This window comes from Gobio gobio, assembly GCF_949357685.1.
Source record: "Gobio gobio genome assembly, chromosome: 12".
NCBI lineage: Eukaryota > Metazoa > Chordata > Actinopteri > Cypriniformes > Gobionidae > Gobio > Gobio gobio.
This window is the reverse complement of record NC_137105.1, coordinates 24,085,099-24,103,892: the sequence shown is the minus strand read 5'-3', so window position 1 is coordinate 24,103,892 and position 18,794 is coordinate 24,085,099. Positions and strand designations below refer to the sequence as shown.

Below are 18,794 nucleotides of genomic sequence, written 5' to 3'. Positions count from 1 at the left end.
AGCAGAACAAAGAAACTCATACAGGTTTGGAACAACTTGAGGGTGAGTAAATGATGACAAAATTTTCATTTTTGGGTGAACTATCCCTTTAAACTTCCCCAAGAGCCGAACGCACATGTGCAAACGCTAACTACTATCCCTCAGGAGAGAGCAGAAAGGAAAAAAGCTCCTTACCTGTTTCTTGTAGTAAAAAAAAAAAAAACTACACAAAGTTGGTAACGTCAGGATATACAGACACTGAATGATTATAGTTGCATGGTACTTCAAAGCATCATTCAAAATATCATGGTAGTGTTGTTTTATGTATGTCTATCATTCAAAAGTCTGGAATACACGGTGAAGCAACTTGGTGAAAAGAAGAATCAATTTCTTTCAAAAACAACAAAAATGTTGTATTGATTGTACTCCTTTGGATGCTACTGTATCTCTGTGTATGAAGGTTAATGTGGTTACTTCATTTATCCCCTGATGTTTCTCACAGGATATTGATGGATTAAACTCTCAACTGAATCTCATGCGCTCTCAGAGTACCAATGTGTTAACAGAGGCCTCAGCCCTGTTCTTTCAGCAGACAGGTAAAGCAGAGAGAGTGTTTTTTCACACTTTTCCTAATTTTGTGGATAAAACTAAGTTATTTTATTTTTACAGACATTGAATCCACAGTCCTCGACAATAAGAAATACATCGAAGAGACCAATGAGATGATGGATAGCTCCTCTAAAAAAATAGCTAAGATCACCAGTGACATCAATGCAATTCATAAAGGCAAGAATAAATTGTACTTTTACTTTTTTTTTAAGGTTGTACTGCTATCTCTGCCTGTCCTGGTTCTGTATTTTGTGTTTGGAGCTCCGCCAAGTATAATTTTGATTTCTTTAATTTATAATTTTATGTTTATTATATTCTTTATACTTCATATTGCTTCTCTTAGAAATAAATAAGTTAGAGTCAAAAGGTTGGCATCTTGGTAAAACAGTAACTCTCACAGCCATTTAGAGAACTGCTAAGCAAATGGAGATGGGAAAAATCCAAACTGAGTGGCAGTTATTAATAGTTATCAATAAAAAATGATATCGCCAAATCTTATCAGAGCTACAGTCATCTACAGTATACTTGATCCTGGACACGTCCATAAAACGTTCAAACCTGGAGTTAAAAACAGTTTATTAAAAGCCAAATTTTGACCCACACTTAAACAATGATAGTTTGGACCAACTTAATGTTACAGCCAAGTGTATTAGTTTTTCTCAAAGTGATGTTTTATTAACAAATTTAGGGAGAAGCACGTTCAGATAATTAAATCTAATTAAACACAAGTGGAGCACCCTCAGATAATTAAACCTAATTAAACACGTGTGGAGCACATCAAGCTAATCGATTTAATCAACGATAAGAGGTGTATAAAGCAGATTTACCTTCTTTCGTTGACTGTTTTATTTTAGCATGGACTGCTTTTCCGGCAGTTCGCCCCACCCGCCCACGCTGTATAGCCTACCCCAGATAGCAATGAGTCTGCGGACTGCCGACGGTGATCCGGCGGCAGTAGAAGCGTCAGAATTGCGTAATCGCAAACACGTTCTAAAGGCATGTTAATAGCGTGTTGTTTTAGAAAAATGACGACAGAGTCAACCACGGAAGTGCTTGGACAGTGTAAAGAGTGCACACCACAGACTTGCAACAGGGTAAACTACAACAGAAATAGAAAATGATCTTAAATAATTTGTTACAGGCACACATCAAGCTTTTCTTGCGATCTTGCCGCCTATGTGTACTACAAACATAATTTTCACATGCGAGAAATGCGTCCAGGTAATGAGCTAAAGGTAAAGCTGGTAAAGCTAAATCACTAAAATGGTGACAGTACAAAAGCGCATATTACGCCAAACGATCAGCCACTTGTTGGAACCAGCTGATAATCACTGCCTTTGATTCAATACCTCTCAACTGGACGCTCACATAAGCTCGGTCACACAGGGCTCGACACAGTGCGACCATACTCACATTTGCGACAAAAAATAGACGTGTGCGAACTGTAAACTGTATTTTGGAGCACCCATTTCCTTAAATGTAGCATCAATACCTTACAGTAGGCTATATCGTATATCTTATATTTTGGGGATAGAAAAACATATCACGATACTGCAAACTTCAAAGGCTATTTCGTTAAATAAATGTGAACTTCACGTTTCAGATTCTGAGCGTTGTGCGGGCTTGCACAACAATGCTTCAGTTCAGAGCAGTTCACAATCAATGAATGGCGCACATTTATGGCAAGCGAATATTCATGAACAATGACAATGTTTTCTTTATTGTGATTAATATTGTATGTTGTATACAGGTGTAGCGCTTCACACAGAGAGGCCAGATAGCTGGCCTGAATGATCGTAGCCAAGTGTAAGCAATCTAACGTATCTGACATTCCATGGGGTTTATTATCAGCATCGATCCCATGCACACATGGGGCAGTTCGCAAACACTCCTCTGACTATTGCATTACTGAACAGAAAAAATAAACGGCAAAGAGCAACAGAAATTTAGAATGCATGCGACGTTCACAGCTCGCGCTCCATCTACGGACTGCCCACTCATCAGCAAGTTAGTGAGAGAGAATGCGTTCCGCCTTAAAGGAGCAGTATTCAGCGAGGTAAAGTATCCGCCTAGGCTGCTTTAGGGACCGTCTGCAAATTCACCACACAGTGCAAATCGAATCTCAACAAACCATTCAAATTAATTTTTACAGAGCTATACGTAGTAAATGCCTAGCGGGCGAAATTATTTGGCTTTCATGATCCAAAGGTTGTACATTCCTACTGGCCAGACTGACTTACTACAGGTGAAATTAACTGGAGTAAAGCAGGCTTGACTTTGGACATTCGATATCTGCGGTTTTAGGGACTGTCTCTAAAGTTACATACAACATTGGTATACATGTTTCTAACTTCAATAGCATTTGAAGAGAATGGCTTACAGTCATAAAACCAACTGTAAAGTGTTCATCTAGGTGTCAGGTTGATGCACACCTTTTAGATTTTTAGTTTTTAGATTAATAAAATAAACTGTCAAATTACATGAAAATATGGATATTCATTTCACTAGGCTACTGTATGGGCTCATACACAAAATATGCTAGATTTAATGTCATAGCTGTTTCCCTCATACGAATGTGGTTCTCCATTTGTCCGTCTAACCTTTTCTCTTGTGCAGGAGCAGAACTGTTCCCTCTGCTCCCGCAGGAGCTCAGTTTCTCTGGTTAATTTCTCCACTGCCGAAGCAGTGCTGTTCCCTCTGCTCCCACAGGAGCACAGTTTCTCTGGTTAATTTCTCCACTGCCACAGCAGTGCTGTTCCCTCTGTTCCCGCAGGAGCTCAGTTTCTCTGAATAAATTTTCTCCACTGCCACAGCAGTGCTGTTCCTTCTGCTTCCGCAGGAGCTGAGTTTCTCTGGCTAATTTCTCCACTGCCACAGCAGTGCTGTTCCCTCTGCTCCCACAGGAGCTGAGTTTCTCTGGCTAATTTCTCCACTGCGACAGCAGTGCTTCTCCCTCTGCTCCCGCAGGAGCTCAGTTTCTCTGAATAAATTTTCTCCACTGCTGCAGCAGTGCTGTTCCCTCTGCTCCCGCAGGAGCTCAGTTTCTCTGAATAAATTTTCTCCACTGCCACAGCAGTGCTGTTCCCTCTGCTCCCGCGGGAGCTGAGTATCTCTTGCTAATTTTCTCCACTGCCACAGCAGTGCTGTTCCCTCTGCTCCCGCTGGAGCTCAGGTTCTCTGGTTAATTTCTCCACTGCCACAGCAGTGCTTTTCCCTCTGCTCCCGCAGGAGCTCAGGTTCTCTGACTAATTTCTCTACTGCCACAGCAGTGCTTTTCCCTCTGCTCCCGCAGGAGCTCAGTTTCTCTGGCTAATTTCTCCACTGCCGCAGCAGTGCTTTTCCTTCCGCTCCCGCAGGGGCTTTATTTCTCTTGATAATTTTCTCCACTGGCACAGGAGTGCTGTTCCCTTTGATACTGCTGGAGGTCAGTGTCTCTGGCTAACCTTTTCTCCACTGCCGCAGTGATGTTCCCTCCCAGAAACTTCCAATCCTACGTGACCGCTTGGAGATGTTTAAAGCATTCCACTTCTCTTATAACATGCATACCCTCGAATTTTCTCTCCTTTCAATCAACTCGTTTACTACCTTAATACCGTTAAGGGCCTCCAAGTTGGGTCCATCAAATGCTACCTGAGCGGCATCAAATTTTTCCGCGATTGTTGTATGGGGCTCCCTTCCCAGAAAATTCACGAACCTCCCTCCTGATCAAGGGTTCAGCGATCACAATACTAAATGTCCTCACAAAATGTATCCATACTAGGCTTGCTACGATAGTCGGTGTTGCCGGTACACCGGTTACATCACTTGCCCACCGTGGCACCGCCCACCGTCTTTTTGATTTTTTTATAGTAATAAAATAATTTAGTTCAGTTAGAGAACAGACAATACAAATAAAAACTGAACGTATCTGCTTAATAAAGCAGGATCCGACCGTGAGTCTCGGCAGCGGCAGGAGTCATTCATCAGATTTAAGAGTGAGGAGCTGACTGAGATGATCGCGGAAGATTTGGTTTCAAAGCGAAACGTAAAAGCGCCTATTTAAGGGAGTTTGTCATTTGTTTTGTTGTTGTGTTTTTCATTAAAAATAATTGACTAATGAACCCATAATTCAAGCAACCCGCAGCCGAATTGGCGCTAATTCAAAACCGAAAGTTAAATGTGCACGGCCACACAGAGAGCGCATTGTTTACTTTCGCCTGGCTCCGCAGTGCGAGCCTCCGCTACGCTGACTGCGCGCATTTCTTTTTGCCGCGCGCACCCTCGCGCTCGTGCGGGCGCGTCGAGTATAAACGAGGCTTTACGGACGAACTGTTATTCATTCATGGCGTGCATCTCAATCATAGACTGATCAATGCTTGATCAGTGCCCTGACTACTGAACTAGGGAACTGATTGAGAAGCACCCATGGCGCATTTACAGACGAGCTGTCATTCACGGTGTGTGCGCACTGGCGCGTTTTCAGTTCAGAGCGGTCGTGTGCATGTTACTTTCGGTTAGAAAGAATTAGTGATTTAAAAGCCTCCGCCGGTGATACCGGTATTACCGGTGTTGTCACACATCAATTAACCGGTGGGAAAATTTCCTCACCGTCACATCCCTAATCCATACCCTTCGTATAGGTTACCAGCCCTCAACACCGCTTATTTTAGCTTTTTCGGTTTCTTAGGATGCTCAGAAATTGCGATCACTTCCAAATTCGACCCTAACATCCACCCCGCTATCTCAGACCTATCAGTACTCGATGGCAAAACCATATCATACTTAATCAAGTGAAGCAAGACCGCCCCAAAAAAACACTATCCTATCTTTTCTCCTTCTCCGTCTAGAGAGGCTTACCCATCCAAAGCTGCGAGTCTTAATCTCCTGTCGGATGCTGCAAGAGCTCTCCCGGACAGTGGCTATCTTTTCCTCTTTTCCGTCTGGCGAGGCTTACTCATCCGACGCTTTGCGTTTGAGCTCCCGTCGGATGCCGCGAAAGCCCTATAGGCCAGCATCCATCCTTTTCTTTCCCTGACCAGCGAGGCTTCCCTTTTCGATGCCTTGAGGATTGGTCTCCCTTCGGATGCCGCGAGGGCCCTCCAGGTCGCTATCAATCTTTTTCTTTTTCCATCCAGCGAGGCTTACTCGTCCGATACCGCGATACCGTCTTGATCTCTTTTCGGACACCGCAGAGCTCTCCAGCTCTATGCCTATCTCTTCGCTTTTCTCCATCCAGCAAGGCTTACCCGATACCATGAGTCTTGATCTCGGATGCTGCAAGAGCTCTCCTGGACGAACATCCATGCTTTACCTTCCACCCGTCTGCCAGCGAAGCTTACCCATCTGATTCAGCGAGTCTTGATCTCCCATCAGATGTCGGCGAGAGTTTCCTGGCCGGGTGTTTCACTTATCCTTCACCGTGCCGTCAGCTGATAGGACCCACTCACCTGACGCCAGAAACTGCTCCTGGTGAAGGCTAGGTTTCTTTTTAATTGCGCCGCCCCATCTATCGGTCAGTAGGGCTCACCCGTCTGTTCTTTGCATTTTGGGGAATACTCTGGGTTCGGGCCAAAATTCCGAGCCCGGAGTCCCATCCCATCTTGCATCCCAGCCCGGGCTATATGCCCAAGGTGCCATCTAACGTGGCACGGTCAGTGGTTCTTCAGGCCTTCCATCCTTCACCTCACGTGACGGCGGAAGTGAGCAGACTTCACCTCCTCTGCCCCATTCGGGCATTGAGGTGTAGCGACTATGAGTCAGATAAAATAATAACTCAACGGGGAACTGAATTAAAATGAAAGACTCGAATGACACTATGTAGTATAAATAATTCAGAATTAATGTTTACACCTTAACTTATTCGTCCGCCGATATGTAAGGACTTAAAGGGGGCTCTGTTAAAGGGAAACATGTATATTTAGCTCAAATGAATGAATTTAATGAATTCATAGGGAATTTTGAGAGTCTATTTTACAGCCGAGCAAATGACTCTTCTAGCGTTCATTTGAACGGGCCGTAAATATCAACTCTGCAGCGGATATTAATATCCGAACAATAGTGAAACACTATTTAACAGCCAGGTAACTTAGATCGGCAGTTCAAGACATTAAATTGATAAGCACATAACACAAGAACAGTTATCTTTGAATACAAACGGAACTTTATTGATTAATCTAACACATCAAACTAATATCTAACATAAACACACACACTCGCACATTCACACGTTGCAGAAAGGAAGAAGGTGAGGAAAGAATAAGTTCTAAGAGAGAGAAATTATGAAATCCTAAGCAATCTATGCATTTATGAAACATGACCTGAAGAAACCATTGATCAGTAATTTAACCTCCTATCGTTTCTTAGGCAGGGTTATTACATTTGATCTAATGCACCAGTTCAGCTTGGAATCAAAAAGGCGTTACTTGCGTTTGGGTTTCGCGTGTCGTATGACAAAGGGGGATTCCCTTCTCCTGGCTGTACAGGGATTTTCCCGGATCTTTGATTCGCTGAAGGTCTGGTCGACGTCTGGGGAGGCCAATCGCGTGGGGTGTTGGCGGCTGGATGGAAGTCTTGTGGGCGTTGTTTGAAGTTGGAGCGCGCTGTTAGAAACTCGTTGTTGAGAGACTTTTACGGCGAAACTTTAACAGACCCGAGACTTAGCGGAAATAAAATAAACTTTAAGTAAAAGAAAGGAAAGTGAGAGAAAAGCAGATGGCCTGAATGAAATCGTTGTTAACCCATTTTCTCTGATGTTGGTCTGTCACGATCGTCAGATCGTCTCCTGGGAACTCCGTTCCGAACTCTCTCTGGTCATACTGCTAGGACTGAGCTCATCTCTGAACTGCGAACAGGCCGCGAACCAGCTCGAACCGAACTGGAACCGAACTTGAGCTGAACTCTGCACTGCTTCTGGTCTGAACTGTACAGAACTGTAGAGAACAGAACTGTGAACAGAACTGAGAACTGAACTTGAGAACAGAACTGAACTTTTCGTTCGTGTTCTGAGACTAAACTCAAACATTTGCCCATCCCCTGGATGGGTTCTGGCCAATTAGGCTTCAGGGGTGACTGTGTCTCCACCCCTCCCACAAAATTAGGTTATCTCTAGAATTTAGTTTCCTGCTCTTAAGTAGAGAGTAAATTTAGACCTAATTTCTTACTATAAGGACATGATCAATTCTATAAAGATTTCATTCAGCTCATCTGTTGGATTATACCCATACGAACGCACCGGTACCAAACACGATGCTTTTTCATCCACTCATTCAATAGTTACATAATTGCATGAATTGTGAGTAATATACATGCATGATAGTCATGTGTATCAGTTGTAAACACACTAACAAGTTATGTCGAAGGCTATTTGAATGAAAGTCCAATAATCAGTTATTTGATGTACTCCATAAGCTAACAGTTTCTGTGAGCTTACACTGAGTTTTAGCTGTCACGTGGAGTTCATTTGCTGGTCATGCAAAGACAGAGGTCTGGTTGTTTCTTTGTCTTGTGACAACCACGAGCCTTTTGTCCTCTTTTAACTGAGTTTGGTGGCGAGTCCATAGGAAGTCAGAACTAGTAGCTCCGGGGCAGAATCAAGCCCCCATCTCCCTCGTGATGATGATGAATTCCTGGAGCTGAATTGTGCTTTGTTGAAAAGGATGTTAATTTGATCGAATCATTGGAAGATTAACTCATCTATATGTCTGCGTCCATAATTGCTACATTCCCCCCTTCGTTAGGCGATGTGTTGGGATGAAGACATCGGCGAACGCTGTAGAAGCACAAGGAGAAGAAGCAGACACAATACACAACAAACAACAAGACAACACCTCCATGATTGGCCACTGTACTGGTGCAGGGCCTTAGATTATTCGAGTACTAACAGTTTTAAACTTTAAACTTAAGGTTAATTTGAAGTTTACGTTTTAACGTTCCTCGGTTTATCGTGTCGACGTAATGTAGTTTAACTTTGGTGTTGTTCTAATTTGGTTCGGTCCGGTGACTCTTTGACCAAGTTCTGTGTTTAACTTTCGTTTTGTTTGTTTCCTTCACTTCTAAATCGTACTAGGTTGAGACCGTTGTACCTTTCTTCATGACGTGGTGACATCATTTGTGGTACAAATGAGGTGACCTCTTAATCATGGAGCTCTCTAGCTCACATTGGTTCAAAGGTGGCCTGCCGATATTAGGCGTGGTGCATCAATCCCTATATCGTGACCTTGACCCTTATGGGGTAGACAGGCATTTTACCCAATAAAAGAAGAAGGAGAGGGAAGGAAGAGGTGAAACAAAACAAAACAGTTGAGTGTCTCTAGGTCTTGCCTACAACTACTCGTGCAGCTAAGGTGTCGTGTACCCTAACTTAATGAGAGGTGTTCTACTTGTTGGGTAGATTGTGCAATGTTTCCTATGATGAGTGTAGCCGGGTCCATGCTAAGCTAGTTTCTGAAGCTAGTTTCTACCTGTGGGAAGAACATGTTTGCTGAATGTTTTCCCTGGCAGATGTGGTTAACTTCTGTATGTTAGCGAGTATGTAAGTTATGTAGTGTATGTAACGTTAGTGGGTGTATGGTCAGATCTGTTCTAGTCTGTTTTTGGTCCCCCCTTTCCTGGAAGGCGTGTCAATCAGAATCGGACTCATCCCATTTCCTGTCCTCTTCATGGCATTTGAGGGATTCTCTCAATAGCTGCATGACTTCTTGTGAGTCGCTGCTTTGCTTGTGCCCACGGCCGTCTGGTTGTTTGGATCTGGCATTGGCATGAGAGTCTTGTTCTTCGGCGTACTCAGTGCTGTGCTCGACTGAGTGGTGCCGAGGTGGGTTTTGTCGTCGCTTACCCACGTTAGATGCTCTGGAATGTGTGGGATGGCGATGGTCTTTGGCATCTTTAGGGTTTCTTGAGAAGCGAGGCTGGTCCCATGGCTTTTCCCAGCGGTTGGTGTGGTAGCTGTCATGGGAGTCACGTTCTCTGTACTCTTTAAGATGGACTGTGGTGTAGTCATGCCACTGGGTGTCGTCCAGTGCAAGGCTTGGGTCTTGGCTGACGGAGTTTGACACTGTGGATGTTTTCAAACCTTTCTTTGAGGCCATCTTTTGTTTGATGTAGGCCTTGTGTGTCAGGTCACGCAGCTGTTGGATTGTCATCGTGTCTGGGCAGGCCATGATGCCTAGATGACGACTCACTCCAGGGTGCAAGTTTCTCAGGAAGATGGTTTTGAAGTTCAAATCCTCTTCAAGTTCAGGTTCGTTATATGCACCAAAGTAGGCTTGTCGGAAACGGCTGTAGTAGGCTTGGGGAGTCTCTTGTCGACCTTGTTTGGTTTCCCAGGCGATTAACAGTCCGTGTTCAGACTCAGGGCCTGTAAATTCTTGGGTCAGCATCTCACGTAGTAGCTGGTAGTTGTACTTTACGTGAACAGGTTGCCGATCTAGAAATCTTCGTACCTCGGGACTGGATGTGGCTCTGAGGAGGTATAACCTGTGTCGGTCGGTCACCTGAGGTCTTGCCTCTAGGTAGAAGTCAATATCTTGGAGGTAGGCCTGGATGTCGCGGCCCTCCGTGGAGTTTGGGTTGAACTGGGTGATGTTCTTAGCGAGCTTGTCGAGGTTTTCAAAGGTCATCTTTTGTGCAGGTTCGGAGTCTGCTTGGATGAGCTCTCTTTTGTTGGCCGGGACAAGTTCTGTGGTGAAGGCCGGTGACGCTTTGGGTTGCGGCCATTCACTTCTTCCGTTGTATGGCAGTTCTTGGAAGGAAGACTGTGTTCTACTCAGCAGTAGTGATGCTGAGGGAGTTCTATCCCTTCTTGGCTCTGGTCTCTGTTTGACAGCATGATTGAGTTCATATCTGACCGCGTAGAGCTCGTCGTTGGCGTCGTCTCGCTGTCGGATCAGATGGTCCATCTCAGTGCTGTACCTTTCAAGGTGGTCTTCCAGAGCATTGATTTTAGAGTTCTGGTCTTTAATATCAGCGTTGGCTTTCTCTAGCTGATGTTCAGCAGACTGGAGTTGGTTTAACAGGTGTTTATGTGCAGTCTTTGACTCTTGTTTGTCGCGTTCAGCGACTGCAAGGGCTTCTTGGAGCTTGTCAACTGGTTTCTTTGTTTCTTGCTCCACTTCGTCAGGCACTTTGAGTTTGTCTTGAGCTTTAGCCTTGAGCTGGTCTGTGCAGCGTTGAGTGTGCATCAGCTCTCTCAGGAACTCTGTGGTCTGACGCTTGAAGTCGTCCTGGACTTTCACTTCCAGCTTGTCTATGCGGTTTTGGGCACGTGTCAGCTCCTCTTGAAGGTGGATGATGTGCTTGTCGCTTAGTTTCAGCTGGGCTGTGAAGGCGTTGCTTAGGGAACAGGTGATCTTGGCTAGTTCCATGTGGTTGTTGTTCTGGCTTGAATCATGTGTCAGGAACCTTCTCAGAATCATGATTATTATTAAAAATAATAACAGTTCAATTGTCTTTGGTATGAGGCAGTCTGTAATGCCTCTGAGACAGGCGTCCACATCTTCCCCTTGGGCAGTGGGGTTTGTCGTCTGCGACATGTTGGTACGCTGGGAGAAGAGACTGACACAGATCTGTGTGGGGTATAAGCCTATGTGTGGTGGGACAGCTAAGTGTCGTTTCAGTGATTGTACACCAATAGTGGCGTGTTGTGACGACTAAGTGTTGGTCTCAGTGTAGACAGGTAGGCTAGTGATGTGAAGGCTTTGTCACTCAACTAGGTAAGGGAAAGAGAGAGAAAAGGGTTAAAACAAATCTCAATAGATTGAAACAATTTTCTTTTCACTTGGAGAATTTCCTTTTTTTCTAAAAAGAAAATTCTATCAATGAAAAGCTGTTTCCAAATCGTGATGCGAGGACTATGTCACTCAGCTTAGTAAGGGAGGAAGAGAGAAAAGGTTAAAAACCTATTTCAATTGAAAGAAACAAAAATAACTTTCACTGGGAGAAAAAGTTCTTTTTTTTCTATAACTACTTCCTATCAATGAAAATCTTTTTTCAAAACAGAAACAATATTATTGTTTATGTTACAGAGTAAAATAATACAATAATAATGCTGATACCTCTTTCCTTAGTCTGACAGGATTGACGCCACACACCTTACAGGCGGACCGCTTACGCAGGGATGCGTTGAAGGCGACGGTGGCTCAACACTTGTCTCTGTTAAATGAACTTAGATATGTCAAAATTTTAAATTGCGTTTACAAATGCAGGGAAAGCATGGAGAACAAAGGAGGGTTTGATTACCAATCAAATGCCTACTGGTTTGTTTCTCTGGGAAGAATTATCTTTCTTTCTTTTAGAAATGATCAATGATTCTTCCAGGCTTGTTCCCTATAAACATGAAGAATAAAATTGAATAGAGCAGGACAGAACAGGGAAGACGTGAGGAGAAGGGAGGAAAGCAAGGAGATCCGGCCCCACAAATGGCTCTGAAGCCTTTGTCTGACTACGAGTATAAAGTTGATAGTTGATGGTCAACTAATCACCCAAAATAAATATTTAGTCAATGAGGATTGTCTCTGATTTATTTTGAAACTCGTAGGAATCTGGCACTGTCTCCTATTGAGGCTCAGGTGTGTTACAAAAAGGAAGTTAAATAAAGAGATAAATTTGTAAATAAAATAGAGTGGCTAAGTGAATAGCTACAATAGGAAGAGGGGATAAAGGAGGGTATAACGCAATAAAAATAATGAATAAGTGTGAGTCCAAAAGGTTTTGGTAATAGATATCAATTTAGTGGTTCACTTGAACTTCTAAAGTTCCAGACGAATACCTAAAGTAATTGGGTCTCAATGAGAAATTCTGAAAATGAGTAAATTCCAGAATAGTTAGAATAAATTTAAAATCATTTTACATGACTTTGAGGAATGAATCTTGAATTTTTTCTTTCATTAAATTCGAACTTAACAATTAATAATTGCAAACCAGTATCTTTCCTCTTCAAGTAAAATGTAGGTAAAGTAACTAACAATTGTGAACCAATATTTCCCTTAAAGTAGAGTATAACGTAATGTATTAGAAAGATAAGAGAAAAGTAAGAAAGACCAACAGTGTACATAAAGTTGAGGTGTTTAAATGGTTAAATCACTTTAAAGTGACTCAAACAGACACTGCATTTACACGTATGTTAATACGGTTGATACCTAAAACTAATGCTAAAGCTTTAGCATTTAGGCTTCAATGTAAACAACTGCTTCGATTAGCTTAGCCTGTAGCTGTTAGCTACCGTAAGGTTTGTTTACAAATATGGCTTCGATGCACTGCGCATGCGCTGGGTTTATCCGGAAGCGCTGGTTGACTTCCGTGCCGCAGTCGTGACTATGGCGAAAAACAAACGCTAGCGGCAAACATGTGAATTGCAGACAGGGTAAAGTTAGGAGTAACTAGAAAAGTCAGCGCTTTTCACCCTGTAAAGTTACACATAAGTTTAGCACGTGCAATCGAGTGTATTACGTGAAACGTCGGCACATTTCATCAATGAAAATCAAAATAAGGAACACCACTCGTAGCTGGTTTTGCTCTGTGGGGCTTTTCACTCAGTTTGTTAAGAGTGAGATTAAACTTTACAGTTACAGTTCAATGTTACAGTTTTGCGCTGTAAATAGAACACTATTGATCTCGGCGGATCTATGTGCATATAGAACCACAGGGTTTCTTCTACTGTTGATTCTATCAATGTCAGCTTTACTTGGGTTCAAATCATTCTCCTTTAAATCACACTGGGACACGCAGTGTTTTTACGAGATGATACACACACCGGCAAGCTTTAACTGCTTAACATTAGCACAGGGAAGATATAGCTCTTCGAATTACAGTGGAACACGCACTGAATTAGCTATAAATAAGGCTTTAATACATCGATCAAGGAACACGCTTGATCTGACCGCGCTGTGAGGAGATTATTCCTCGCAGGGTATTTCAATTTATGCAGTTTAAGTTCGTTCAGTTCTCTGGCTGACTGATATACGTATAACGTTAGCTATTTAATGACACTGGAACACGCAATGACATCAATTCGGCTATAAACGAGGCATTCTAGAAATTAAGGAACACGCTTAATTCTTACCTTATCGTATAGTGAGATCTCAGATCTTAAATTACTCTAATGCAGTTTTAGAACAGGGACAGACTTGGGTTACACAGCGTTCCTCATTCATTCAACACAGCTTTCAAATAGGCGCGCGCGCAGCTTGCGTCACGAGCGCGCGCACACACAGACAGACGCGTCTAGCGGTCTGATCTCTCAAAATGTAATTCAAAGACAAAATCTCGATTTATATGCTTATAATTTAGGTTAAACTGCCCGCATTCTCCACCAATACTGTAGCGACTATGAGTCAGATAAAATAATAACTCAACGGGGAACTGAATTAAAATGAAAGACTCGAATGACACTATGTAGTATAAATAATTCAGAATTAATGTTTACACCTTAACTTATTCGTCCGCCGATATGTAAGGACTTAAAGGGGGCTCTGTTAAAGGGAAACATGTATATTTAGCTCAAATGAATGAATTTAATGAATTCATAGGGAATTTTGAGAGTCTATTTTACAGCCGAGCAAATGACTCTTCTAGCGTTCATTTGAACGGGCCGTAAATATCAACTCTGCAGCGGATATTAATATCCGAACAATAGTGAAACACTATTTAACAGCCAGGTAACTTAGATCGGCAGTTCAAGACATTAAATTGATAAGCACATAACACAAGAACAGTTATCTTTGAATACAAACGGAACTTTATTGATTAATCTAACACATCAAACTAATATCTAACATAAACACACACACTCGCACATTCACACGTTGCAGAAAGGAAGAAGGTGAGGAAAGAATAAGTTCTAAGAGAGAGAAATTATGAAATCCTAAGCAATCTATGCATTTATGAAACATGACCTGAAGAAACCATTGATCAGTAATTTAACCTCCTATCGTTTCTTAGGCAGGGTTATTACATTTGATCTAATGCACCAGTTCAGCTTGGAATCAAAAAGGCGTTACTTGCGTTTGGGTTTCGCGTGTCGTATGACAAAGGGGGATTCCCTTCTCCTGGCTGTACAGGGATTTTCCCGGATCTTTGATTCGCTGAAGGTCTGGTCGACGTCTGGGGAGGCCAATCGCGTGGGGTGTTGGCGGCTGGATGGAAGTCTTGTGGGCGTTGTTTGAAGTTGGAGCGCGCTGTTAGAAACTCGTTGTTGAGAGACTTTTACGGCGAAACTTTAACAGACCCGAGACTTAGCGGAAATAAAATAAACTTTAAGTAAAAGAAAGGAAAGTGAGAGAAAAGCAGATGGCCTGAATGAAATCGTTGTTAACCCATTTTCTCTGATGTTGGTCTGTCACGATCGTCAGATCGTCTCCTGGGAACTCCGTTCCGAACTCTCTCTGGTCATACTGCTAGGACTGAGCTCATCTCTGAACTGCGAACAGGCCGCGAACCAGCTCGAACCGAACTGGAACCGAACTTGAGCTGAACTCTGCACTGCTTCTGGTCTGAACTGTACAGAACTGTAGAGAACAGAACTGTGAACAGAACTGAGAACTGAACTTGAGAACAGAACTGAACTTTTCGTTCGTGTTCTGAGACTAAACTCAAACATTTGCCCATCCCCTGGATGGGTTCTGGCCAATTAGGCTTCAGGGGTGACTGTGTCTCCACCCCTCCCACAAAATTAGGTTATCTCTAGAATTTAGTTTCCTGCTCTTAAGCAGAGAGTAAATTTAGACCTAATTTCTTACTATAAGGACATGATCAATTCTATAAAGATTTCATTCAGCTCATCTGTTGGATTATACCCATACGAACGCACCGGTACCAAACACGATGCTTTTTCATCCACTCATTCAATAGTTACATAATTGCATGAATTGTGAGTAATATACATGCATGATAGTCATGTGTATCAGTTGTAAACACACTAACAAGTTATGTCGAAGGCTATTTGAATGAAAGTCCAATAATCAGTTATTTGATGTACTCCATAAGCTAACAGTTTCTGTGAGCTTACTCTGAGTTTTAGCTGTCACGTGGAGTTCATTTGCTGGTCATGCAAAGACAGAGGTCTGGTTGTTTCTTTGTCTTGTGACAACCACGAGCCTTTTGTCCTCTTTTAACTGAGTTTGGTGGCGAGTCCATAGGAAGTCAGAACTAGTAGCTCCGGGGCAGAATCAAGCCCCCATCTCCCTCGTGATGATGATGAATTCCTGGAGCTGAATTGTGCTTTGTTGAAAAGGATGTTAATTTGATCGAATCATTGGAAGATTAACTCATCTATATGTCTGCGTCCATAATTGCTACAGAGGATTTATTTGGGGAAGTCTGCACAGTGGAGAAAGTCAGACCAATTGTTGGTGTGTTTTGGTTCACCCAAGAAGGGGCTGCCTGCTTCAAAACAATAAAGACAATCAGTAACTGGATTGTCCAGGCTATAGCCACGGCTTATCAGGTGCGCAATCTGCCTTCACAGATATCCGTGAGGGCTCATTCCTCCAGGGGCATGGCCGCCTCGGTGGCCCTCCTTTCTGGAGTCTCTATGCAAGAGATCTGCGAGGCGGCTGGGTGGGCCACTCCGCACACTTTCATTAGGTATTACAGTCTGCATCTCCCTGTGATGCCTGGCACTAGAGTGCTCGCCCCCTAGATGTGCCTGGGTTCCAGCTTCACACTAGGTAGGGTATGATTGGTATGGCATAGTGGGTACTCGTTCCCCAAAGTGTAGTTACGAGGCATTTTGAGTTCCCTCGAAGGGGAATGTCTCGGGTGATGACTATAACCCTTGTTCCCCGAGAAGGGAACGAGACACTGCGTCTCATAGCCACACCAATCAGACAGAGTGCTTGCTTCATCGCAGAACGCTATCTCTGTTGTGTTCAGACGTCCCTCTGTATCTTCCGGGTATGCCGTCACATTCTACGTCATGACGCAACACCAATCAGGATTGGCCTTATTCTATTCATTCTTCAGGCGCGTTACGCTGGGGGCATTCCCCAAAGTGTCGTCATGATTACGCAGTGTCTCGTTCCCTTCTCTGGGAACAAGGGTTATAGTAATAACCCGAGACGTTTTTTTTTTTTTTTTTTTTACTGAAACTGAACTTTGCCAAACTGAACAAAACAGGTTTAAACTGGTAACCTTGATTTTTAATTATACCATAACGTTCACAAAGAGTTCGTCAAGTTTTAGGCCCTATAGGACAGAAGGCTCTTGTAAGAGTTTCATATGCCATTTGACCAGGGTGGTATTTCTACAGTATTGCAGGTAGAGTAGATGTGTATGTGCATGTTTGAATGTTTATGTTATAATTCATGTTTGCGAATACGTTTATTTTTTGTGTTTCTATGTCAGATCGGACTCCGAAACGTCTGCAGTTCACTCAGGAAGTGGCTGAGGGCACTCTGAACCGCTCTGCTGAAGTGCTGCAGATAGTGACACCGATCTTAAAGAGGGTGGAGGAGTGGGATGGCAACATGAAAAATGAGACATATTCTGCCACAGCATTTGACCGCGCTGTTCTGTCTGCCGGCGAGGCGGGTATGGTAGCACTACCCACTTCCATCAACAGAGAAAAATTATATAAAAGTTCTAAATATAGACCCTATACATCCATTTACAGTGTCAGGGCTTGGACTATATTTATAATATACTTGACTAGTTAAAGCACTAGAAAAGTAATAGTTGCAGATTGATGTTTGCTTAATGCAAATGCTTTGTTGGTTAAGTCCAATGTTGCTGTATTTAATGACAGTGTGTGAGCATAGACTGTGTGAGGTTTTTATCAAACGGAAGCATGTCCATTGTTGGATGCATGCTGAATGCATTGTCATAAAATGATGCAAAAACACTCAACAATGGCTAGTCTCTTCTCCTACAGCCAGCTACCCCAAACAGCTATAGCTTAGCCATCTATTTTTGCATGTGGGTTTGAAGTTAGCATGAATGCAAAGCATCAAATTAAAGAGAAACAGCTTCTTTAGATTATCAAATAAGTCAAATAACTGCATCTACAATACAATGATTTCTAGGCATTTAAAATAAAATCTTAATAAATTTGAATTTCTTTCCTAGAGTTTTTTTTATCATGAAATCTACACTGTTGCTCACAGTAACATGCCACTTCTCCTGTGAGCTCAAAAAGGTGATGCGAGTGTAAGATATCGATGACATTACCACAGCTTGTTTCTGACTTGTTAAACTGACAGTGTTAAAATTGACCCTGTGCTACAACACTCACCGGTCTCCCCTAATATTTAAAATATCTATATGGCAGTTTCCCCCCATGCTATCAATGTCAAAATTGTGGCCAGTGAAATGCTGACTGGCTAGTAACTTTGGAAATCACTAGCCACAGTGGCTAAAAGTTAACGTCAAGCTCCGCTGGTTTGTATTGCAAAGAGTTTTACTATTTACTTCACTTTGTTATTCTTTTAGTTATTTATATAAATTGGCTAATGAATTGAAAGTGTTGCGCATTCACAGGAAATAGTTTACTTCTGCATTGAGGTGGATAGAGCATTCCAAGACCAGAAGGATCATGCCTTAGAAAACAACTGTCTACATAGCAGAGGGCAACACAGCAGTTCTTTGGAACAGAAATATTGTGCATATTGGCTTTTTTAGTGAATTTTGCTTGATTATGAAGATTGTTACTAATGTATTCTTACTGCTAATGTATTAATCTCTCTCTCTCTCTCTCTCTCTCTCTCTCTCTCTCTCTCTCTCTCTCTCTCTCTCTCTCTCTCCCTCTCATTCTATGTATTTTTTTAGTTGACAACCTGTCAGAGATCATGCCAGAGCTGCTCAATAAGCTGCGTGTGGTTGAAGAGAAAAAACCTGTGAATAATGTCTCCACGAACATCATGAAAATCAGAGAGCTCATCGCACAGGCCCGCAGCGTCGCGAAGAAGGTACAGCAGGCAATAAAAAGAATCATAATTTTGACTGACCCACTTGTAGAGCACAATACATTTAGTCCCATTCAGAATCTCCATTTAGATTTTTTTTTATTATAAGCCTTTTAACACAGACCTACCATAAGTTGATATTGGATTCTCTGGAAAGAACCACACAAAATTCACTGTGAAGAACTACCCATAATCCAGAGATGACATGCACCAATTAAAAAAAAAATAGCTCTGACCATAGAAACAGGATCTGAGGCAAGAAGGATTATTATGTTCAAAGACACAAAGGCCACATGCACAGCTAAATGCGGTTGTTATTTCACCTTTCAGTGC

At 42.6% G+C, this 18,794-nt stretch overlaps 1 protein-coding gene across 2 annotated transcripts in view; it reads left to right on the top strand.

Moving 5' to 3' along the window:
* The window catches only part of lama4 (laminin, alpha 4), a 186,382-nt gene that overhangs the window by 113,474 nt on the left and 54,114 nt on the right, over positions 1–18,794 (top strand). For both annotated transcript variants that reach the window (XM_079831493.1, XM_079831492.1), the window contains exons 17-20: positions 482–575; positions 649–765; positions 16,906–17,091; positions 18,325–18,464. In XM_079831493.1, coding sequence (XP_079687619.1) covers positions 482–575; positions 649–765; positions 16,906–17,091; positions 18,325–18,464 — 537 coding nt within the window. The remainder of the gene's footprint in view (positions 1–481; positions 576–648; positions 766–16,905; positions 17,092–18,324; positions 18,465–18,794) is intronic.